The sequence below is a fragment of the Sinohyriopsis cumingii genome, chromosome 6 (assembly GCF_028554795.1).
Source record: "Sinohyriopsis cumingii isolate HCF-2022 chromosome 6, ASM2855479v2, whole genome shotgun sequence".
Lineage (NCBI taxonomy): Eukaryota > Metazoa > Mollusca > Bivalvia > Unionida > Unionidae > Sinohyriopsis > Sinohyriopsis cumingii.
The window spans coordinates 98,445,532-98,472,429 of record NC_142966.1 but is presented as its reverse complement, the minus strand read 5'-3'; the positions used below and the strand labels follow the sequence as shown (position 1 = coordinate 98,472,429).

The 26,898-nt window shown below is 36.6% G+C and overlaps 1 protein-coding gene across 1 annotated transcript in view; it reads left to right on the top strand.

Moving 5' to 3' along the window:
• Positions 1-26,558, top strand: part of LOC149797528 (uncharacterized) — a 152,917-nt gene extending 126,359 nt beyond the window's left edge. Inside the window, exons 38-43 of the mRNA XM_089960771.1 lie at positions 2,977-3,063; positions 12,858-13,007; positions 13,309-13,507; positions 15,203-15,313; positions 20,513-20,614; positions 23,938-26,558. Coding sequence (XP_089816897.1) covers positions 2,977-3,063; positions 12,858-13,007; positions 13,309-13,507; positions 15,203-15,313; positions 20,513-20,614; positions 23,938-24,279 — 991 coding nt within the window. The 3' untranslated portion in view covers positions 24,280-26,558. The remainder of the gene's footprint in view (positions 1-2,976; positions 3,064-12,857; positions 13,008-13,308; positions 13,508-15,202; positions 15,314-20,512; positions 20,615-23,937) is intronic.
• The last annotated feature ends 340 nt before the right edge of the window (positions 26,559-26,898 follow it).

Sequence of the window (26,898 nt, the reverse complement as noted above, 5' to 3'; positions counted from 1 at the left end):
CGTACAAGAATATATGATTTATGGTCCGTATGGACATGTTTAGGAAGAGTTTACTTTAAGTACAATCGAAGACGGTTTCCATAATGTTGTAACTGTAACCTAAAGATATTTTCTACGAAAAATGTTTATGAAATTTGGCTCTTGATTTGATTATTACTCATAACCGTTTCTGTCTTCAAGTATTATGAATGTAACTTCAGGTAGGCGAATTTGATCTTTTCTTCATACACCGTTATCCTACTATCTCCTAAAATGATCAAACGAAGCAGCAACAAAAAAAGAATGTATTATATATTGTATAACCAAATAAACAAGGCTATCCTAGAAGTGAAATATTTGTAATATGATGTATCAGCCACTATAAGGCCTGATCATTTTTGTCCCGTCTCTCCGTTACTGCCGTCTCACCTCTATCGGCTTAGGTTCGGGTCTCGGGCTCGGCCAATGTGGTTAAGTTAGAAAGCTTGTAGTAGCTTCTTGTGGGTCGACGGTTCTTTCCTACATTTTCCCGGGTCCTTTTTCCAATATTTATACCGTCCGAATGTATAGCCTATCCTGTCCTGAAAAATGGCGTTAAACCCTACAACAACAACAAAAACAACAACAACCATCCTTTCTGATAGTCACTTGTTTAAGGAAAGAAGAGTAACTTCTCTTGCTTTAGAGTCGTTGTGGAACATAGTTTTGAAATAGTTTGCGCAGACGACTGACGAAGAAACCATAGAAAAAATGCAAAATAATCTTCTTTGATGTGATTTTTAAGGACTTTCAGGCTCTTTGTCCTGGAAATGTCTCTCATGGTTATATGCATGCCCACTATCCCGATAGGAAGAAGTACAAACTAATTCAATTTAGGTAATTTTAGGTATTCCTTGAAATGATCCATGCAAATTGACTGTTTTAACAGTAATATTGACCTATTTAGCTATAGTGTCATTTCTGACACTTGCAAGACATTGAAGGCTATTCTTTCAGACATCAAATGAATGGCGAACGTAGGAGTTGATGATTACAAATGCAGTTACGTGATTCAGATGTATGTTAAAGCTATGGACGAAGCTTCCAAAACACGACCTCTATGAAAGTGACGCTGAATTTGTCTGGATTTTTTTCTGATACGCTTACCTCATCCTTCCATTCACTGACATTGACTGAAACACACTCACACACACACACACGCATACACATGCTCACACACACTAATTGCTTCTAAAGTCAGAAGGAAATGTATGCTTACTCTAATATCACAAGGGGGTATTGTAGGAGTGTCGTGGTTGATATATATAGTATCATTTATGACATAGTTAAGGAATAGATGTACTGAGTATTAGATTTACACTAATCACTCGATTCGTGGTGGAATTTTTTTTCTGTAGAACATATTCGATGCTCCCTAATTAAATTTGGCACAGACAATACCGTTCTTACAAGTGAAAAGCAAAAAGGGCAAATCTTGTCCGAATGAGCTCATTTATGAATCCTTCATAAGAGTAGCTTCTGTATTCATCTAAAAAGAACTGTTTATACAAGTTTAGGGTTAATGCATCTATGTGTAAAAGTATATAGTTAGATATATATGTATGAATGCATATATAGGGTTTACCTCCATATCGGCACAACACTGACTGTATCGTGCCAATTCGAAGTTCAGTTGAGGAAATAAAGAACTGCAAAATCCGTTAGGAATATTAACTTCCCCAAATACAAGTAAACATGTTATACTGCAATAAAAAATAAAATTTATCTTAATATTCGTTTCAAAAGGTATATTAGATCAAAAAGAGATACATGATCTAAAATGCTTAAAATGCAGAGGAACGATATGGAACATAAATTAGCTTCATTCACACAGTCCCAGACTATATCCGGGGAGATCATCATACAGTTTTGTAATGTAGTTTACACCTAAAATACATATATGAAAGTGTGAAATTCGTTACATCAACAAAAATGTGTTTCGCCGTCGTTGCACACGCAACCTACGTACTCTTGTCGAATTTCACCCATCCGGGGGATGCAAGAGTCAATTATGTGTCCTATGAGCATAATGCCACTTCTTCTATGTGATTTATTCTATATGAATCCTGCCTTCTCCAAAATATCGGTGTCATGTTCCGATCTTATTCGTGTTTCTTTTATTCAGTATATTTTGCCAAGTATACGCTCAGATTTATATAATTTGGAATCACAAGATGAAAAATTCAATTCATAAACAGTTTATTTAATATAGCTATTGTCGTTTTATTTTCCATTTAATTACCTTTAATAATTTTGTGATCATTCAACCAACGTTACAATATATTTTTGATGATTAGTCTTTTATAACCTCCGGGACGCGAACCAGTTGTCATATTTACGATTTTACAAGGCTGTGTGGAAAAAGGAATCCTAAAACATAAACATGTTTTTGTCTTTCTTGTTGCGATGTTTCAGTGTATCTGCAAGATTTTAGTACGGGTATCATTCTGCTGACAAAACATTGCATTATTGGGTAACTAACTGCATCGGTACCTTGGAATGCTTTCCACGGTAGCTGAAACTTTGTCTCCGTATTTGTACTCATCTATATACGGGCACTTATGGCCACGATCAGAGGCTCTAATTTTGCTAATTTACTCTGAAATACGAGATGATGTATTCGTTAGGTTTAATTTAATTTTCAAAGATCTTACATTGCGGGGAGTGATATGCCAACACATGAAGCAAGTATCTTGACGATACAGTGAGAGTATGGGTTTTAAGTAATTGATGGTGGTCCCATCCACGGCCAGAGGACCCTCTATAAAACAAGGTCCCCACTACTGGTGTTTGAAACTTTCATAAAGGAGTGAGTATCAAGCGGTATTTCAAATTCACTAAAGTTTGAATTAGTGCACCCTGGGTAATGCTATATACCGCAACGAACCTATATTCATTTTCATTTATATATAATGTATAGACGTTATACGCCTCCTGTTCTTGCATTTTATTCTTCAGATACAGCCGAGAAGAAATGCAAATGAAGATAGATGAACAACTGTTACTCATCGATAGTCTTACGACACATAAGGCACAGCAAAAACAGTGATATATTTTGTTTTACTGCTTTATATAATACAAAATGAATAATGAAACTAATCTCATGGGGATACTAAGATAACACAAACGTGGATAAACGTCTCTTGATCTCAGCTACCTCTATAATACAATTTAATTTTCGTGTTCACTTTGAAATCTTAAGGTGGAAAGGTTTCATGCACTCCGCTGTTGAAAACAAGTTGAATTCATGCACTACACTTACATATTATTTGATGTATTACACCAACTTTATAAATATTGCAATCCCGCTGTTATATACTGCAAACACATTTACAGTAACATGTATAAAGATGTAGATGTCTTTGTTTCTGTGTATAACTTACAGACGGAAGTTGCACTTTATAGATATGTTGACTGAATGTATGATCTTTATGGGTGTTTTTATTTTGAAAACGAAAGTAATAACTTATGACAATATTCGTATTTTAGATTGCAGGGAACTCGCAAAAGAAAGCTTGGTCGGAAAGACCAAGTACTTGATAGCATACTGCTCGTTTGTTCTCAAGACCGATGCTTTGTTTTATAATTCAGTTTGATTTCAACTACTTTGCGATCTGTTTGCGTAGGTTCGAGTCTCGGATTCGGCCAATGTGGGTATGTGAGAATGCTTGCCAGTAGCTTCTCAAATGTCGGTTGTTCTTTCTGGGGTTTCCCTGGGTTCTTCCTCCACCATTAATACTGGCCGCCATGTATAGCATATCTTGTGCTTAAAAATGACGTTACACGTTACAACAATAGCAACAACAACAACTGTTTTGCGATATATTTGTCCCACCATAAGTGCATTTAACGTGTGCTCCGTATCCTGACGAATTGCATAAATACTGACACGTAACATGTGCTTTTAGGTTCTTAAGGAAGAAATTCCCCAGGGTGAAACGTAGCAGTAGTATGATAATAACAGTTTTGCATGTTCATTACTAGTTTTAGTGAATGCCTTCCATCCCCATGACTTTTTGCTCACGTGAGGCGCGTACGTATGCAAACGCACAATTGAAATCCTCTTGTTTTGACAAGGCGCTCATGCAAGATAATAGTCGTGTGTAGTAGAGGTATGATAACTAAACCAATAGCATCATACTACTATTGAGAATCACTCGATTGTGAAATCATGCGAATGATGATTTTGTTTCCAAAGTCTGAAACCAATAGTGCACCTGCATGTATACTAAATTTACTTAATTTTCACTGCCTCTAAATCAGTGTTGTTTATATTCCTGTTACGTATTTGTGGTCGAAGTTACTTGTGGTTTTCCATTTCCGACAACACTGTGTCGAACTCAGCCAAGTCAATCATTTTTTCCGCATTTCCCATTTAGTACAACTTGTTATTTTTATTGGGAGTGCTTTGTATCGCAGCGAAAAGTTGTGAATATATACTTATTCGCGAAGAAAGCGGTGATAGTATTATTTTACCAGCGCCGCCACCCACACCGCTTATTATTAATATGGCTGCAACAACAATGCCGATTAATGTGCCTGTAATAGTAAACGTGGTCGTGATGCCTGTTACGCCCTGACCAACGTATGCCATTCCGCAAATGTTATATACAATCACGTACATACGTGTATATTTCACGAGTAGCATTGTACTCGTAGTGATTTTATCGCGCAGCTGTAGTTCCGCTTCGATTAATGTCTCTATTCGATATCATTGTTGGTAAATCATAGCTCTTTTATTACGTATCCTATCACGAGATATAAATGATCGACAGGCTGGCCATGAACAGTTGCAATATGCACATGCACCCTTAACCCTATTTTACTTGTACAACTGCCACGAAATCATAGAATATATATATTTGGAGAACATTTCAATATATGACACTTGTGCGTTCTGGGACACCAAGTTCACTTAAAAAAATACTTACTGCACGCTTGGTTTGTATCTGTAACAATTGTTTTCGTTTTCTCCTAAGAATTATGGCAAAGACAAGTGCGTGTTTCTTGATTAACAATTGAGATCATTCTTTTCTTAGTTGAGTCAATGTTGGTGCATTATGATTAACTGGGAACGTAACTGGGGTGGATTTGTCAATGAACATTATTTAATCGTTATAGAAACAACACCTATGAGATTTCACGTCTGTTTTCACAGTCAGCGATAGGGTATTTTCGCGCATTAATTCCATAACACCAAGCTTGCCTTCAAGTCGGTATTGACATGTTGGTGGTCCCAACTATCGATTTCTAGTTGACTCTTAAGAGGATTATTTTTTAAACGTATACGAGGATTTTTTAACACGTCTTTAAAGTCGAGAGGTGGAACAAAATCACCATCAATGTTAGCATCCGCTTTCAATCAATCCACCGTTCCATGGCATTTCCACAACCTCATCTCCGCCGTCAGAATCCATCAGTCATATGAAATGATATTTTCTTTTAAACACAAACACCAAAGACGATTAAGTACATGTATGTATAGATGCGGAATGTTACAAACTGAATGTCATCTTCGACGGCTAAAGATTCTGCAATTTTGTCAGCAGTATTATGCATTATTATTCCTGGACAAGGCTAATTGTTATCAAAAATATTAATATTGACCACAGCCTTTATAACAACCGGATACGAAAAATAAGTACAATCCATATTCGGGTACTATTGAAATGTTATATTTAGGTTTATAAAAAAAATCAACCATTTGTTATTTTATTATCAATTTTTGACCCTCTCCTTCCTAGGTCCGCAGTTCTTCGTATCGTTTAAATAAAGTTACTAACCTTTGTGGCGAAGTTACCTTTGCGATATGTTGACCCATGTATTGTTTTATTCTAGCAATATTATCGTGAACATAATATTTGATAAACGCAACTGACATTCCCCGGTATCTGATTTCATTTTTCTTGCAGCTTCTTTGCAACAGCGCCTCCCAACTTCAAAACAATATCTTGAATGTCCACGTTAGACTTTTAAGTTTTCCAGTTTGATCTTGAAATATGACAAGCTCGCCCAGGTCTACTTCCGCTATGTTGGCAAACTTAATGAGATCCACAAGAGAGCCGCGCCGTTGGGTGGTAGAGCGCCCGTACATGTCAATAGGAATTTTGTATACTATTAATCGTTCTTTGTATGTGATAAGGTAACATCATTAAGCGTGTACGGTGTTGATAAACACTCGAGCGCGCACATCGATTTTCCAACAAGATGTATGCATTTGGGTCCCTCTAGCCGAGTTTGCAAAGGTAGCGTTGAATATAACATCAGTTGAGGTCGAGTGGCAAAGCCACCAAGTAAAACAAAAATACAATTTCAAGTATTGCTGCAGCCCGTACGAGGTAAAATATAAATATATCTGGGTGTCATCGCGTATGAGACACAATGAGTCCATGGTGCTAATCCAGGTTAATTATACCAGTTTCCCTTGTGCGGGGAACCGCCGATGCAAGTTAATCCTGCATAAACACACCTCAGAAATATTTTATTTTGCCATTTTGAGTAACTCAAAATTGATCATTGACCACTACGACGAGACTACATCCAAAGACCACTTCTTCTAGGGACCATGGACCCACCATGCCTAAATGGTCATAGACTTTTACTTCTTTAATGCGGCCTCCAATGCCATTTTTTCCAGTCATCCTGGTCGTGGTTCTTACAGCCCCTAACGGAACCGCCTTTGCAGAAGCGGGAGCAACAGCGGATAGCAACGATGGAAATAACCATGAGGAATAGAAATATTCCACCTCTCTTTTGCATCTGACATCTCTGAATTGACAACTTGATTGTCACTGAGTTGGTCATCCCTAATCATTTCATAATGCTCGCTTTATTTGTGCAATCCGTTTTGGGCTATTGAAAACGGTGACTTCATGATAGGACATTATTATTTGGAATCATAATAGGTTCTATTACTCTGTAACGTGAGTTCTAACGGCCCTAATTTAGCCATTTCAGTCTTCCAAGAACATAAGCGTATTTGAGCGGATTAAATCAAAGCATTTATACATTTGAATAGCAGTATTATCTGGGTTAGTAACACGCACATGAAACATCACGTCGGCCACGGATTACATAAACAAGTCCAGGTGTCCCAATGAAAAGTAATAAATCCTGCACATTGTACAAATATCGTGCTAGGAAATCTGCAAACCTGCGTCAGTGCTTTGATGCCATTACCATGTACGATAATAAATGTGACGCACACATGCGACGTGATTGTTTGAGAAACAAAGCAAAATTTCTTTGGTAGTACACTGATGTATTTAGACAATCCTAGGTAGTCAAATATCATCGCGCTGCGGGTTTGATCGTTTGCCCGAATTAACTTTTAGAACGATACAAATACATGTTTTTAGTTCGTTAAGGCAATGTTGAGGACTTATTTGGTATACAAACTGCCCGTAAGTAGTGATATCTTCCTTAAAATCTATGGTGAATGTGCGAAATAACAGTCTTCAGCTTTGAAGCGGTTCCAGAACTCATAAATGACAACAAATATGATTATGTTGTCACTGAAGGCATTAGCGCATGTATCCAAAATATTAATATTGACAACAAAACTTCACCAGCAGTGGCGCTTACATCACTCCTAACTGCATCATTGGATTAACATGACTTTGCGTTTCACTCTGACAATAATCTTCACAATATCTCTGTAGAACCGAAATATGTGACTGAAGGGAATCCCACAATTAAATATTAACAAGCCGCCATGAAGTTGTAATCGACGATATGCAAATTCAAGATTGAACTTCAGGCTAGTGCTAAACATCATATCCCCACTGCTGTTAACAGCAGGTCTGACATCCCTATCAGCAGGTTGGATTCACAAAAATATTTTGCATAGTTAATGAAATGGATACGGTCTAACGTACCATATGAGTCCTGGTAACACATCATAGATGTCCCAACCGACCACTCATAGTTATCGCTGTATCTGGATAGTCTGATAATCGTCGTGGCAATATTAATATTTGCGATAATTGTTCTATTTTCTTTCTATGGATATAATAATTTGCGCTGTCGAAAAATAATACGATAGATTGTTAATAAAAGCAACATTGACATCAGCACCGATATCGTTATTGTTGATTTTTATTTGTTTTCTCCATATTTCTAAGAAGGCTTCATGCAGGAGAAAATACCAGGATGTGTCCTGTACTTGTAATTCATTTGTTAATGATCTGATGTCCCTAGCCGGGCGTGATTAATATTGAAAATCTTTGGTGCTGTGATCTACCCTAACATAGTAACCATGTCCCGGAGGGGGTGTGTAGTGGACTTCTGCCATTTTCATTTATTCATTATTGGTTGCGCCTAATACCGACTGCGTGACAACAGTAATCCACTTCCCATTGCCAAATTTGCATTTTCGGCATTAGCTATACGTCGTTTCGCGGTTTCACAAATGACTTTTCTAACCCGGGCTGACATTGTCCATGTCGATCATAGTTTAACTGTCCTTGGTACCGATCGAATCAATAATTGTCATAATCGATCTAGAATCGAATGAACCATAAGTAATCATATAGATTTAGTCGAGCCGCAGCAATGCGAAAATTCGTATTGGAACGTTGTTTAGAGATTGATGCAACTCACAATATCAGGGCTGCTATCATATTTTTTTTTTCGTGCGCCTGTAAATAAGCCCTGTATAATATCATCATGAAATGTTCCGTAATATGTCATATAAACGAGTTGTCTCTAGTTGCAAAAGGCAATGGTATCACACATTCACGTACGTTTTGTCGTTGTCTTTAAATATCAGGTCGATTTCTCTAATATGCAGTTGTATTGCCATGGTCTCAGTACAGGTATAATATTTGTCTGTCCTACTCCAAAAGAGTAAAACCAATATGTGCCAACTGACTAGTATGCCAAGGAAGATAACCTGCGCCGTGGTAGTAATCAATATCAAATCAATAGAGACCTTATTCGGGGTGAACCCGAGTAATATTTAGCTATGTGACGCTTGCGTTCTTTAGGCGGAGCTTTGTTAACTACCACTAACATCGTGATATTAAAAATAACCTGTGTTGTGGAAATAATACTGATAGTTTCTGTTGTTGTAGTGGAACCGACAACGTAAGGTTACCGCAAGCACAATTCCCACATCCTTGGAAATGTTATTAATATTTTCAGGACAGCCGAATACAGTTCTCATCGATTACTTTGCCATGTCAACTTCAAGCGTTGGAAATTCGATTGAGATGGTATAGCTGTTGGCTCAAGTTCACGCATGTAAAGTTTAGAATATCATTTGGTCACCAAAGGTATCCTTCTTCGGATATCTTCATTGATTTTACAGTCTCGTACCTCACTCGTACAGTGTTCAAAAACATTACACTTGTTGCCACTGACTGACTAAACTTACAAGAAGCTATTCGTGGGAAAACCCCAAATGGTCGCTATCGAACCGCAATGAATACACAACGACGCCAGTGCGATCTCGTGTGTGAGGCCTTCTCAGCTGTAATTGGTGTTGAAAGTCACATACAATTCTGGTTACATTGATGAGACCTTAATCATTGCGTTAAGCTCATGGTTGTGTTTGCAACGGCTCGCTGCGTTCCAACATTAATTCTGCGAAGAATCGCCTCAGAATTTAGCATCAGTGATGTATATGACACTGATGTTTTCAATGAGTTCATACATCAACGCGTAAATCGTACCCGGGTCCATCATGTCATTATTAAGCAGCAACTGACCAATCAATATGGTCTCATTAATGACCTTTGTTGCACTGTTGGCGTAGCAAACTGACCACACGAGTGTTTGCAACAGATGTACTAGGATGTTGGGGTCATACATTCCATCAAGGCCTTCTCGGGTTTGTTGCTGACAAGTATGTACATGTATCGCTCACGTTCCGCCTTCTGCCTTTTGTTTTCTTTGCGATTCCCGTTCTTGTAGGAATAGTCGAGATGGTATAACTTTTCAAACTTGAGTGTCTTGTCAGCTGCACATCGCTTTTGCTCATACGTATATTTTTGTCCAACTAACTGTATGTTCTTTTATTTTAGTTCTGTTAGGATTTGGGCCAGTGGTTTAACTTCCTCTTAGTTTATTCTTCTTGTATTTTGGATGGTGGTGCTCTGTTCAAGTACTCTTTCAATTTTGTGTTATCTATAAAGGAGCCATTAAAGTATTTAAAATCCACCGACATCCTGACTCACAAAATTTTGTGGATCTTTTTAAACACTGTCTGGTACACGGGTGGTGGTTGTGGTGGAAAAGTCTCACACATGCCTCGGTGATGTCCTCATCAAGTTCATCTCGGCCTTGTCTAAATGTCCCCATCTGCTTTGGAAACTTCAATGGCTTGGGCTCTCCCTTGCAAGGATTTCCACCATCACCGCGGTTGTTTTTGAAACTGTCTTGATGTTCTTTGCGGTCCCACGTGTAGTCTTAAGCAGTGGTATACATGTTGTTCGATGTCCTCTCAAAGATACTTTTCAGTCCGTGGCGATTGTTGCATATCTTTGTCACGGTTGAGGCCATCTAGAGCTTTATGAACCAGTTCCAGTTGTTGTTTGCATTTGTACACCGTAGTTATCAATTATCAACCATGGTTTCATTTTAATGTTTTTGGCCTTTTGATTTTGTCATAATCGTTTGACCTATCATGTAAAAACCTGTTCGATACTTGTCTGGACTACCTGTCAAATGTCAAATCTATAGTGAGTACACTATATGTGTAATTTTTGACCTCCACAAGCATATTCCGAAACTCAAAAGTAATCAACAACTCAGCATGTCCGATGATTGTTTTCAAGGCCATGTGCGTCAGTGTCATGAAATGTGATGAACATCATGTAGTTTTCTCTAATCATTTTAGGCACGTGTGGATATGGTTGTGTTACTTCGATCACGTCTGTGATTTTGTGTGGACCTCAGGAAAATATTATCGGACAAGATTGGTACTACAAAGCAGCTAACACGTTGCTATTTGGCGAGAGGAAATCTTCCTAGCACGACATTTGAGCGAGATCAATTGTATGTCGTTCCCTTTGGACGGAAATAATGCCAGATTATTTTGGTATCTTTACGTGCTTGTAAAAGTAAGTAAATATTCTATTCGAGAAAATCCACCGTTTAGTTTTAAGAGGGGAGAAAATTATCTTGTACACACCCATTTGGTTTTTTTTTGTGACTGGGTATAATATACTGTGTGTGCTAATTCGCGCCGCTTGCGAAGACATTTCAGATGCACATCGTGCTGAAGATCCTTCTGTGCAATCACGCGCAGGACACTTGTCGCATTGATGCTTTTGCCTAATTCAACCACAGTTGAGTAGATTTTGGAGCACAATCCCTCGTATTTCGGGATAAGTTTATTCGAGTAATAATCTTTAAACTTATAAACAATCTTGCTATGTTCGTTATGATAAATTTGATGATCTTTGGTATTAAGCTCACTTACCAGCAACCTCTTACCCATCATTGGTAGTAATATGCATTAACAACAAGTTTTTTTTTATGTTTATAGCATATTGATGTTGTCACCTTACAGCAGATTACTCTTATCATAACAAAAATCGTACATGAGCAGTTTAGATAAGACTAACACAGGCGTGTCAACGTCAATGGGCTTTTTCAGCTTCAGTTTCGATGTTTTACTATACACGGCAACGAGTTCACCATGAAATTGCATCGAAAGCGGGTCCGCTATGAGCCTTTGAAGTTTGTCTTGTTCACTATCACAGACAAGATCGATGTGAATCCCATTCCGTAGATTCTCCACTATTTTGCTGATCATGGCATTGCTCATTAGTTTGAAAAAACAATCGTTGGAAAGCTCACTGGTGCGGTATACAGGCTTGTAATCATATGAATGCGTGTTACTATTCATGCGCTGTGACAGAACTGTAAGACTCGGTGGATTTTGCCTATACACATCCCCATCACCACGGACAACATGGAGTTTCGTGTGTCAACTACATAGTTGTTTTAGTTCTTAGATTTACTGCTTTTGTACATTTTGTGGGGGCCCCGAGTGGCCGAGTGGTCTAAACAGGCGTGAACAGGTTAGTATGATAAAAGAGGTTTTGTGGATATATAATGAAATATACACAAAAATGCAGTGTGTAATTTACATTTTTCGTCTTCCGTCACTATGCCAAACATCCAAGCTGGTCAACTCGATTGTCTTTTTTACATTCAAAATCCATTTATCGAGCCTGTCTTGGGTCAACCCAAATTCTTCGGTTGCTGTGATGTTTATAATAACAAGCAATAATATTTCCCTGTTTGCTAATATACTGAAGTGGATATGCGATTGTTCTGTCTAACTAATTTGTACCATAATAATTAACGATGCAACTAAATAGTTCCCACCTACTCTTTTCACCAAGTTAAGTTTGATAGGGTTAATATGTAATACATCTTCCATCTGTTCACAATCTCTAAGTATAAATTACGTTACTGAAATGCATGGCAACTTTTCAAAAAATTTTCATTTCATATGAAAGCTGAGGCAAAGACCCTGACAAGTCGCTGCAGGGCACAATTCTTTGCTTTCTCTCAGATTGTCAGATACAAAATCTGAAGTGTCCCTTCTTTTTAAGTAGATATTTGATATATTTACTGATGACATATGTGTCCTATATAAAGTCAACCCTGTAACTTGATACATTTGTTAGGCAGTCTCCGTTGTGTACTAATTAAAAATTCTCTAACCTGTATGATAGTATTTTTTGTATTAAAATATTAATTCTGCCTACTATTATCAAGCATTCTTCTATTCTTTTATAGGAATCCAGGGATATCACTTTCTGGTGTATATTTATAATTCTCTCTCTCTTTCTCTCCCTCCCTCTCTCTCTCTATATATATAGAGAATGTGAGCGACATCGTAAAGAAATCGACAAGTTGAACGAAAAGCTGAAAAACTGCGAACATTCACTAAATTCTCTAAAGGAGGAAAGGCTTAACAACGAGAGGACGATTAATGGACTGAGGAAGGAAAATGACCAATTACTCAACAGGTCAGTTTCATTAAACCTAATGTGCAAATATTTTTTCTTTACTTGCATCGAAAACATTTACAACGAGGACCTGTGTGAAATAATTAATTAGATTGGGAACTAACTGCTTAAAGAATTATTCTTCTTTCTGAATAATTTGCTTTGGTATTGTGGTTATAATTAATACTTATTTTTCACCCATCTCCACGGCTGAAATCTTTAAACTAGTTTCCAGAAAGGCTTGTAACCGCGAGGGACTTATACATTAGTATTTAAAACATAATTTAAAAAATTTCTTGAATTGTTCTAATGACCTTTTTAGGCTGAGCAAAATTGCAAGCGACAGACTGACACATGAAAATACCGATATCACCGATCTGAGTGACGAAATACGTCCTACAAAGCTTGCGGAAAAGATGTCAGAGTTGTATGACAACCAATGGACAAGTGCTTTTGATGAATTAAAGACAAATGCGGTTGTGGATGAGAATGCAATTGGTATACTGCTAAAGATTTTGATGGTATATCATTTGTTTACTCCATGCCTGCAGCCATTTACAATGCCTACTTGATTTAATTTGTTTTAAAAGCCCAGTGGATGCACTGTCTGCAAATATTCTGAAAAAAATATGGGTAATGGCTTGACAATGTATACATACCAATCGGATTACTTTGCGAGTTTCAGTTTGATCTGCTTATTAGTATACATATAACAATATTTATCTAGTGTTTTCATGCAAACTTTAAACTTAAATTAGTAACCAAATGACATATCTCAGACATTGCAGAGATACTTTTGACTTATTCAGGTGTCATATAGATGAATGTGATAAGGCTACTGTTTCTGCCTCTCTGATGTATTCCACTTGTCAATGTCAAAATATGTTACCCTTTTGCATCCTGTTTAATTACAGAACATTTCGTTTTTATTGGGTGTGGTTCAATGCCAATACTAGTTAACATCTGATAAAATAAAGATCCCAACAATTTGTAATGTCGAGCTTCCAAAATTCAATTTTATGTAGACTTTGATAGAATTCCACTAGTTATGTGCTTTGCAGGACAGTTGTATATTGATGTTAAATTAGACTTATTCAGTCTTTCAATAAAATACCTTTTGATGCATAGTCTTAGCGAAAGTCAAATTAAAACACGTGCTGCACACAAAAACCGGTGTCGTAATATTAGAATCTAGATATAATGTAAGGGTGCAACGGACATTTGTATGTGCACATTTAATGTCGCATTCACCTGCCTGGTATAAGAAAACCATCAAATATAAAATACACAAGAGACGCCAAAAACGTTCATATCTTTTGGATAAGTAATACTAAAAGCGCTTAAGAACAGCATTCATTTTACCAAAGATATCCATGGTAGTTCATAGCAAAATAAGTTTATGAACCACAGCCTCAAATTTATTCTTACATTATTCACGTTCGCATGTCATTTTGGACACAACGTAATGTTCACAGTGCTAACACAAACTGCTTTCATTGGTGATAATTCCGCAAAACGTTGTGTACTAAACAGGTTGCTGCAATTCAGTATAGTTGCCATCGAAACAGTTTTTATGATATTCTACTAGCCCTGAACCCACTTGTTTACTGCTTCAGGTGGCTAGCTCTTCTTCCTAGCGGACTATTGGTATTTCACGATGCAAGTCTTGAGCTTTCAGGACTCATGGTGCTAATTCAGTTCACACAATAAACCTATGCAAACACCATATTAAAAATTCAATAAATTTACATTTCTGAGAGCTAGCAATTAAACCTATATTTATCAGTATAGATGAAACCTAGATGACGACTGTTAAAGAAATGAAATTCGATCAAAAAAATAATGTCTCTATTTTTGAAAGTAACAACTAGGATAAACTCTCAAAATGTATTTTTTCTAAAACAATAACTTTAATTTTCAACCAATCATGGCCATCTAAACCCATATATACTTTATGTTCAACCATTTCCAGGATGGTTCCCATATTTCCTAACAATTAGTACCGTGTATCCTTCATTCAAACCTCCAATGAGTTGTTTTGGGTCTTTTGCGACAATATTTAATGATAGTCATGTGCTTTTAGTGCTTATTGCTGAATCCGACTGTCATCTGTTCCCATGTAAATATATGCGTTCATACATACTACATGTATTAGGTTGCAAATAAAACCAAACACAACTTCTAATATTTCTGTCTCACGTTTCTAATTATTCCAGGAAACCAACCAAGTGTGTAAGGAGATGACACATAGCCATTATCAAAAGCTAAAAGAGGCATGCACTTGTTTTGAGTACAGCTCATCCGCAGACGCTGCGAACAAAGAAAAGGTAAGCATCTGTATGTTCGACTATGAACAAATGTATATCCAACCATAAATCAACTTTGGAAATAGGTTTATTAATATATTTGCCTTTATCGTATTTTTATTTAATGTTATGGCAGTCGTTTTAATTGCTTGTATCTGTTCGTATGAGTTCAAAATAATATTAATTTTATTATCTGTGTCTGCAGACGGGTCCTAAAGAATAAATGTGAAATGGTTTGATATTTATGGAAGGTAAAACATTGCAGAAACAAATGTTTGAATAGAGATTTATTCTATAGTCTCAAGAACATTATGAGAAGGAGTGGTGTAAATAGTATAATATTATTTCTCAGCAGCGATTTATTCACGAATACGCTTAATATATATATATATATATATATATATATATATATATATATATATATATATATATATATATATATAATGAAAATATTCAAACCCGTTTTATTGTTTTATCTTTTAATTGTATGTCGATGGGAGTTTTCGGTGTGATAAGAAGAAATTTGCAATTCATATGCCATAAAAGAGCTTTGCGATTAGTATTGATAAAATGAGCGAGAACTAATGGTCACACTGCAGTAAATCAATGAATATATTACGTTTTTGGTAACTATTTTTGAATATCGTTGTACACTATGCCACAGAGAATACTGTATTTTAATATGTATAGTTTTTCCCTTCACCCCTACTGGGGTATAGGCCACCCACAAAAGATCGCCAGAGGCTTCTGTATTGTGTCATCCCCTCAAGCTGACTCGCGGTGTGACCCATCTTAGTGATGTCCGCCTCAAGTTCACGTCTCCAAGTGTTTCTTAGTCGTGCCAATCTCCTCTTGCCTTGAGGGTTCCATTTTGATGCCTGTCTGGTAATGTCGGTTGGTGGCTTACGTAGGGTGTGTCATATCCAACACCACCTTCTCTTGTTGATACCATCCTTTACCGGAAGCTGGGAGGTTCTCTGGCACAGGCAGGTGTTGCTGATGGTGTCTGGCCAGCGGATCTGGAGAATTCTTCTTAGGCAGCTGTTGATGAAGGTCTGAACTCTTTTACGGTCACTTGGTGGTTCTCTAGGTCTCTGCTCCATATAATAGGACTGACTTCACGTTGGAGTTGAACAGTCTGATCTTGGTAGTCAAGGAAATTTATGTGGAGCTCCAGATATTCTTCAGCTGTATGAAAGCTGCATTCGCCTTTCCGATCCTTGCCTTGACATCTGCGTCTGTGCCACCCTGCTGGTTGATAATGCTGCTCAGGTACGTAAAGGATTCCACCTCTTCCAGGCGACTTCCCTGCAGTGTGACTGGGTTGTTACTGGCATAATTGATCTTGAGGATCTTGGTCTTTTCTTTGTGGATATTGAGGCCAATCTGTGCTGATGTGGCTGCCAGTACGTCGGTCTTGTCCTGCATTTGGTGCTGACTATGGGACAAGAGTGCTAGGTCATCGGAAAAGTCCAGGTCCTCAAGTTACTCCACAATGTCCACTGGATTCCATTTCTCCGCCCATTGGTAGACGTCTTCATACTCCAGTCGATGGTGAGAAGGAAGAGAAAAGGCGACAGCAAGCAGCCTTGCCTCACGCCAGTCTGCAATAGGAAGCTGTCTGTGTGCGCTGTCCTACATGAGTGACTCTACAGCGCATTCCGTTGTAGGTGTTCTTGATCAGGTTCACCAGCTTGGTTGGGATGCCGTAGAGGCGAAGAAGTTTCCAGAGTGTCTGTCGGTCGACGCTGTCGAATGCCTTCTCATAATCGAAAAAGTTGATATAGAGTGAAGAATTCCACTCCAACTATTGCTCCAAGAGGACCCGGTTGAAGACTTTCCCTGGTACTGATAAGAGTGTGATTCCTCTGTAGTTGGAGCAGTTGCTGAGGTCGCCTTTCTTTGGTGTTTTGATGAGGTGTCCCTGCCTCCAGTCAGACGGTATTTCTTCTTCTTCCCAGATGTTCTCAAAGAGGTGGTATAGCATTTCAAATGAAGCATTTAAGTCTGCTCTGAGGGCTTCTTTTGGGATGCCATCAGGTCCAGCTGCCTTGCGGTTCTTCAGCTGAGTGATGGCTTTCCTGCTCTCGTCTCTGGTGAGATTGTCACAGCTTATGGGGAGATCTGCGTTGGCTGGGTGGATTTCTGGGGATTTAGTGGGGCTGGCCTGTTCAACAGTTCTTCAAAATGTTCTGCCCATCTATTCATTTGGAATTCTGTACTTGCTATGGTCTTTCTCTGCCTGTCCTTTACGGGTCTCTATGTTTTGCTGTACTTGCCGGACAGCTTCTTGGTGATGTTGTACAGCTTCTTCATGTTTCAACCTCCGGTCGCTTCTCCTGCATCTTCTGCCATTCCTTCAACATAGTGTCTCTTGTCTATCTTGATGCTTCTTTTCACTTCTCTGTGTGCGTCAGTGTACTCGTTTTGTACCTTTACGTTTATAGTTCTTGTCCTACTGCTATTTACTGCTGCTTTTTTTCAGTTTACGCTCCTGGATTTTGCGCAATGTTTCGGCTGAAATCCATTCTTTCTGCTGGTGCTTAATGGGGCATAGTATTTCTTGGCATGCTGATTTTATTGCCTATTTAACATTCTGCCATCTGTTGTTGGCATTGTCTTCCTCATCTTCAAGAAGCCCTTGTAGCGCTTGGTACTTGTTGTTAAGCGTCAGTCTGTATTCTTCTTTAGCTTTGCATCTTCCAACGGGCTGATGTTATACATTGTTTTCTTCTCTTTAGTGCCCATCCAGTTCTTCTTCAGCTTAAGTTTCAGCCTTGCGACAACTAAGTGGTGGTCAGATACCACATCTGCTCCCCTCTTCACCCTCACATCTTGCAGGAATCTTCTGAACTTCTTGGCTATGATTTTTTTAATATGTATGTTTTCAGAATAATATAAATAACTATTTTACTTTTTAGAGGTGAGAGTACAAATAAAATGTCCTACTTAGATATCTGGAGCAACAGTTGTTTGCTAGGGCAAAATAGGTATTCCCGAAAACGATATGATATTTCATTACAACTAGATGTGACTTGTGATATTATTCCAATTGTTTCTAAACATGCCAATTTTGTTTTGTGTAATAGTTTGAGCTTTTTCAAACAATATACATCTCGACAGATATCCACTCGATCGAACTATCTTTCTACTGATACTGTCCTTTATTGTATTAGTGATATAGTTATCTAGGTTGCACGGGCATACTTTGCCTAAACAGGATATACAACTAACACCCACTAACGGGTGGACATATTTAGGTATATAATGTACATCCTCCAACACTCACAGTAGATTGGGCAGATGCTGATAAAACTAAACTTGCATTTTTGGGTCTTGAAAGCAATTTATCTTTTGTGTCTCTTTATCGCGTTGATAATAGTTTTCAAAGGAAAGATTCAAACGAATCTCATTTATATGCGTTCACTAAATACAATTATTTGGTTTATATAAACTATATAATTTGAGAATAATTAGCTCACCAGTTTAGGAGACGTTCTTTTACAGGTTTCTGCCATTTTCTAGTAGAGTTCCCTGCATTTGTGACGAATAAATACACGTCCAGTCAATGCTGCGTTATATCATCGTTTACTCTTGTACTGACTTCATTTTAAACACATGCGTCATTGCGAGTCACACACAGAGAGAGAGAGAGAGAGAGAGAGAGAGAGAGAGAGAGAGAGAGAGAGACTACTGCATATGCTGGTAATTTGAAAAAGAAAAAAAGAAATGCATTATTTTTATACAGATTTACATCTCAAACATTTACAGCGTGTGCGCTTGAAATATTCTTGCACATAATGAATTCTCTAACACTCGGAATATTTTGTATATCCTCTAAAACTCACAAAAAGCTGGGCACACGTTTGAACAGAATGACATCCTATAACAGTCAGAACGTGTTGCAAATAAATTTGCACATATTGTAAATCCTCTAACGCTCACTACGTGTTTCTAGTAATCAATAGAGCTGTCTTTGTTTATTGTCTTCCTTTAAACTGTTAATTGTGAAAATTATAGACTAACCAGTTTAAGAGAAAAATGCCATTCCTTTCTTATTTTATCCCCACACGGGAGAGTCTCCATTCTCTCGTGGAGAGCGCTGACATCTTGATGCGTTTTCGCGACTTCCGGTCAGTATCCTAGCACTTGCAGTTATATTGAACCTTTTGCATGTCAGAGAGAGAGAGAGAGAGAGAGAGAGAGAGAGAGAGTAATTAAAACATTGGTATAAACCTTAAATAACTAATGAGCTTCTTTGTTCTTCGAGTTCGTGTAATTATAAATGCCACCATCAGAACAATGTTAAACATTTAACTGCTGCGAAGAAACAATAAGAACAATCATTAAAAAAATACTTACTGTTCTTGACTAGTGTGTTCATGTGGATTGTCGAATGCGATTCAACATTATCGTTTGCTGACGTGCTTTCAGTAACAAAATAAATATAATTCATACAGCAACGTGGCATCAAAAATATTGGTCTTTTTAGATGCAAAAATGAACGTATTTATTTCTAAATTGCTATATGTTTATCTGTCGTCGACATCTACACGGTGTTTTTTACAAAACAGGATCTTTCATTTCCAAATATTTATGTACCCGACGCGATTTTCCAGTGATAAACACATATAATGTCTTGCGTATAAAAATATTTTAATTCTTACTAACTAAATCAAAATAGGTGTGCATAAATATTAGACCGCTCCGGTGGCCTAGTTGTTAGAGCGTCCGCCTCGGATGCGAGAGGTCATGGGTTCAATCCCCGGCCGAGTCATACCAAAGACTTACAAATATGGCACTAACAGCTGCCTCGCTTGGCGCTCAGCATTAATAGGTTAGTGTTAGGACTGGTCGGCTTGGTGTCAGTATAATGTGACATAAATATTAGAAAAGTTCAATGTTGCAATTTGATAATAACATAATCTTAAGAAATAGTGCAAACTCAAACATTATCGCTACTATGATTTGCTTTTGGCAAATCTCATGACATGGAACGAAGTTAAATCAGTTCATTTCGTAGTACATTGTTACACCCAAATTGTATGGTTCTTTTGTAACCAAAGTTGACCGATGTTTTGATTATGGGATTTAAAAATGAAGATTGCTTCCGAAATATCAAATTAAATCATGAAAACTATAATAACTTACATTTAAATGGTTCGAATTTTCTTTAAAATACAGTAAGCTTAAATATACATAATTATGCTTTTATTTCAGGGTAAAATAATTATGAAGGGAAATATCAACATTGAAATGCAGCAAGACATTAAAAGTATTTGGCGTGAATCGTCAAAGAAATTGCTGAAAATAATTAGTCCGGTAAGTATACATTCATTAACATATTTAGGTCTTTGCTTAATATCCGACTGAAGAGCCATCTCCAGGGTAGAATTTAAGTTTGAATCTACGATATATTGGCAGGGAATGGAATTAAAACATGGTGGATTTCTGCAGAACGAGTATGACATGTACGTTTCAACATAGCCAACTCGTCTATTTCGAAAGTACTAATACTTGTGTGTACAAAAAACCCTGCCCCAAAATATCTAAACTACAATACCTGTCACATGTATCTGACTCTATATGAGATAATGCTTTTGAACAGTGATCAGTGGAATTTATGAGAAACTTTATGACAATCATGGTTCAAATTTTAATTAATAGAACAACCTAATGAAAATTATAGAGGCCATTGATTGAAAAAATTGCAAAAGTGGAATTGGGAGAAGAGGTCTCTTCTGTCTGAATATAGCCAAAAATCTTTACTAGAGCTCGTTACAACTAAACTCAATGGACAGAATGGTGTGATGTCTTTTAACAAGGTTTCCAGCTGAAGAGATGCGTGATTTAAGTTTTAATTTATTGGAGGAAATAATCTGACCTTCGAACTACGGCCGAGTCATACCAAATACTTGTACAAATGGTACTTACAGCTGCCTCGCTAGGTGCTCAGCATTAAGAGGTTAGTGTTAGGACTGGTCGGCATGGAGTCAAAATAATATGAATGAGTGGGACATGATTCTAAATGTTTGCGGCATAATGCCCCAGTGTTAGACATCAATATAAACAGCCACACTACAGGCATTGTAGTGATATGACTGAAATGTTTTAAAGCGACGCTACAAGTCAAAATCACATACACAGTACTGCATCCAATAATGATCCTTTCAAATGAATATACTACAGCTGGAATGCTTAGTACTGGGATTGACACACATAAGGTTAAATATTTTAAGCAATGAATATACCCACTGCATAGATCATCGACCTAGCACGAGTAAGCTGTATCGGAGTTTTTAACGCGAATTAAGTGTTGAATATTGATGATATGTGTCAAATGTGCCAATCTTTTAGTAGAACAGCTTGCTTTTTCGATTACAATTTGTAAAAGAAAATTCTAGTTTTAAATGTTGCATTTTTATACAACGATCGTCTGGAACTAACTTTCACTCGCAACAGACAAAATGTGCAACATCTGAGTCATAATCGCGTAATGATTCATCGTTATTATTCCATAAACTATTTCCTTTAAAATCAACGTTATGTGATTGACATAATTTCAAACGGTTAATGATCTAATATTAAATTTATGAAGCTCATTAAACAATGTCAAACGTTTGATCGTTATGACTCGGAACAAATTATGTGCTAATGGTACCATACGGTGGTAATATTAATGCACCATTATGAATATTTTATATATAGTACATATCCATGTTATCTGGCCTTGGTGAAATGGCGTTCGAAAAAAACTTTCAATCTAATTTGGTATCGCACACATGAAATCTTCATATAACGCATCCAGCGTGGACCTTATCGAAACTACAACTTATTAAATTAAATTATAGGCTCATGTAGAGAGATGATACATGTATAATATATGATACTGTGTCCTAAACACACTGTTTACGAAGTCCTATTTGTTGGAAGACTGCACATTTTCTAAGCCTATTGATTTTAATGGAACGTTAGTTTAAAAAAGAAATCTTTTAAAGGCAGAATATTTGCATGATCTTACTTAATTTGCATTATTAACCCAACAAGGTTTGTAAAACTTGCCAAACAATATATTTCCTAGAATATGAACTAAAACTTCAAACAAATAAACACCTAATAATTTCGAAAGACCGATATGAAAAAAGACAGAATAATTGTGTACGTAACCTGTTCTCATAAAACTGTTGCTTGACATATGACGCAATAGACGTCACCCATTCTTAGCAAGGTTAGGCCTTGAACTGAAGTTTTGGTAAACATTTTGTTTACCACTTATCACATGATAATAATCAGATAGAAAAAAGTGATACCCTCATTCATGGACAAAGGTCAAGCACACAGTGTAAATTAAATATACATAACATGACACAACATCCAGTCTTTAAATAACAAGAGTACCACACAGAAATATGTATGCTAATATCGTGCCCATTTTCTTGTCAATAGCTTCATTATTGAAGCTACAAACCTGCCACCTGCATCATAAAGTGTATAAATGAATAAAGTTTATCAAACCATATGAACTAAGTGTAGAAAAATGTGAGAGCCATGACTAGGGAGCAGGTCCCTGGCGTCCCCTGTATTTGACCTTAACTCGTGTGGCAGAGGATATGATTTTGAGTACATGAGGCAGGATCAGGTCGAATTATACCGCATTACTGTATTAATGCTTGAAGAGAAGAAAGAACACTTTCGCTACATTAATGAGATCCTATGCATCATTAACTACTCAACTGAACTAGTTAGGTGCGTCTCTCGCTGTATCACACTGCCAAATAGCATGTTTAGTGGACTATACAGTCGTTAATAGTAGTAGAAATACGGGTATTCTGCACCAAAAGACAATATCCTCGAATTTGGTAATGTTACAAAATTCTAGGTAAAATAAAAGTCGCACGGAAGACCCAACTTAAGAAGCTTTTAGCTAGAGCTAGTGACTTTAGAAATTTGTAACAATAAAACCGTGTTTGAATACAGTTTATAAGGTTTTCAGAACTACTTTATTTACATTTCATTTTGCTATTTTCGCGTCTATCCTGAAATAGTATTCAGAGCAGGAAATTACGAAGGGGATGATTAAAAATCTATAGCACTCTCGAACACCACGATTTAATTTGAACATGTCGAAGCATCTGATATTCTGATAATACAGAATTACAGAAACATATATGTAAACGTTTTTATCTAAATCTACAATCTGGCTTATTTGTGAATTTTGATTCGGTATTTTCTTAAAAATATCATATTGCTGAATATACATTTTCTTTATATGTGCTGACAATATTTGTCGTATCCGTTGTACATACATTATATCTGGACTAATGTTTACATGTTTGTGTTGCATAGGGATGAGAAAACACGACTGAAACACTTTAGATTTATTGAAAAGCATTGGTGCTTTGTGTTAAGTCGATGCAAGAAGATTTTAAAACTGTATGTTTAATCATCTATGTTTTGTGATGTATGCAATCCCGAAGGGGGCTAAATTATAAATGAAAGTTTGAACGAGGAATATTAACATCTGTAATAATCATTCCATTGAGTTCATTTCCAGGACAAACGGACGATGTAATTGGTGATACAACCGGTAATAATAGTATAAGTTTTTGTTCTAGTTGTGATCATTGTTGCCCTCTTTTTAACAGATTATCAGGGAGAAAGTTGCAGAAAGGTTCGAGTTTCCATATTTTCAGATGACGCAAACACGAAAGTATATGAAAGAATGTGTTAACCTCTGTTGGATGATGAATCTACAGGAAAAACCAATGCACCTGGATATAAGTGTACCAGAGAAGAATGGACATCTATACTTTGATACCGAGAAGTATAGATCATACACAAAGACTGGCCAACACGTTGCTTTTGTTGTGTGGCCCGCACTCTGTTTGTTTGATGGGGGTTCATTGCTACAAAAGGGAGTTGCACAAGGGTTAAAGGTTGAAAAGGGTACAAGCGGTCAGGAGCATTCAAGTATGCCACGTTCTTGAGTTGTAAAATTTAGATGTCTCTGTTATTTCCAAATGCGACATATAACGATTATATATTACTTTTAAAGTATTACTTTTATAAGGAGTCAAATATGGAGCTGAAATGTTTGTGAGGTACTATTTTCTTTTAAGAAGCAGTTAACATTATCTAACCCATAACTAAGATGAACATACATGAACTAATCCTAAAGTACGAGCATAACACAGAATGTATGATGACTCATTGGTGATAACCAGAATTACAGATGAGATAATTATACGGTTTGAATTGTGTAATGATCAAATATATATTTTTCACTATTCCCGGAAGTGCCTCAAAATGACACTTCTTAAAGTGTGGATTTATTAGATCTTCACTTGCAGGCGACAGTCCAACAATGAATTTAACAGGTGAATCCAGCATTCCCAGAAAATCATTTAATTACGATATTTAATCATTTTGAGAAATATTGTTGGCTCAGCACCATTGCATGTCTGTTGCAAATACAGCGCCAACAGTAAAGTTAGTCTTCATTAAAATAAATTTTTCTCCGTTGTCGGATTTTCTGTTATTATGTTACCATTTTTGCGGAGATACCGCGATTAATCATGTCATTTGCTTGTCCAACTGCTTTTTTTTAGTTTGTGTGCGTCTGTATTTTTTCTTGGAATAGTTCAGGGGGGTGATAAGTATATCCATAAGGTCAATCGTTCCGTCCGTGCGTGAGTTCAAACATTTTTCTCCAACGGATAAACGAAGTGACAACATTCTGTGTGCATAAACCAAGAGTCAACACATCTGTATTATATATAAAATTATATTTGTTCAGTTTTCTTTTAAATCCATCACCTGGTAATGACATTTGTGAATCTAAAGGTTTCTCTGTTGGGCGGCTAATACATTTCAGAGTTTGTATATAAGAATTTTACCTAATTTTAGAATAATTGTTGATAATAAAATCGCCAATAAATTTTGTGACATACAGAGAAAATTTTACAAATTATTTCACCAGTTAATTTCATTTTTGACAATGCCGGCGTTTATGGCATTTGAAAATGATATAGTATATTGTGTTAGAACATTATTCATTCATGCTGGTTGCAATTAAACTTGTAAATCCTATTACACAAGATGTTAAGAAAGATTTTACTAAGACACATATCCAGTGCCTTTGATGTATGTTATATTTCTTTAAGACACAATTTACTTCCCAAACATGGCTTGTCATACAAAATCCTAAATTACTAACTGCAGCATAAATAACTTTAATGGCAGGTGGCGTGCTATAAATTAACATGTTTATGATATTTTTAAAGTTCTTGTAGTTTATGTCCCTGAGAATCCGGAACACAGTTTTGTTTGATTAAGAAAAGAACTGACCCGAACTACAATATCTATTTCTAAAGATAAATAATTGTTTTAACGTGTCTTTTGTTATACCGAAATTTCATCCTGGAAAACAGTACGATATTTAACTTTCGAAATCCATGCTTCATTTTAAGTCTTTATTTTGATTTTTTAGTAAAATAAATAAACCTGGCCTCTTTACAACGATTGGTTTCAATTTACCAAAGTACTACATAACACAAGTGTATTGTTCGCCTATTGGCTGCGCTCCCTCGTGAAGACATTGTATATTACACTATTCCTATTATTTCTGTGCACTTCAGAAAAAATAATTGATAGTGCAAGAGAAATTACGCTGCTTTTTCTACGTAAGAAAGATAGAGTCATATACGTGAATATATGTCGGAATAATGTTATATAACTTCTAAAACATATTTCCAGCTAATGAGAGAATCTATTCCAAGACTCATGCTTATCGAGTGTTATAAAATACTGACATATTTTATTTGCTATTCAGAATTTTGTATCTTAATATGACAACAATCATGCACAATTCATAGGACTCGTGTTGTCTATGCTAACACGAACTAAACAGGAAACATACACACTGATATATGTATGTCAGAAAACAAACCATTTTGTTATAAATCGTGTAATGACTCTTCACAGTCCACTCCACGAAACTGGTCTAGACAGTCCATCAATTATATATGCCATGTAAAAAAAATAGGGATCGATGCCACTGTTTTGAAAGAATGGGTACATGGGTACAGATGGACTCGTGATAAGAAGCCGGTCACTGTTGCGGTGGCATACTCTTTGTATGTGGAGCTGCTGAACTTCTTCTATGTTGTTTTTAAAATTGTTTAAGTATCAATATTTAAATGGTGTGTGTATTTGTCATATCATGTGACTTTGACTTTCCAAATTAAATATTATATCTTATTCCCAAGGGGAGATCTTGATGTACTTTTTATTTGTAGTGAACGGAGAAAAAGTCGGATACGTACAAAAGACAGCACAATCTGATTTGATTTTTTATCAAACCGCATGCTTTTCTAGAACAACACAGACTGGATAAGAATATTTTTAGATAATAAGATTTTAAATTAAGACTTGTTTCATAGCCTAATATGAAATATAGAAATAAAACATACTAAGAATTCACAATATCTATGCAATGTGTTTGCACTACTGTACCTACTGGTAAAGTTAATAATAGTAACTGTTGAGCCATTAAAGAAACAAAATTATTTAATTCCGAACAGCACTTTATCGGAAGTGCACTCCAG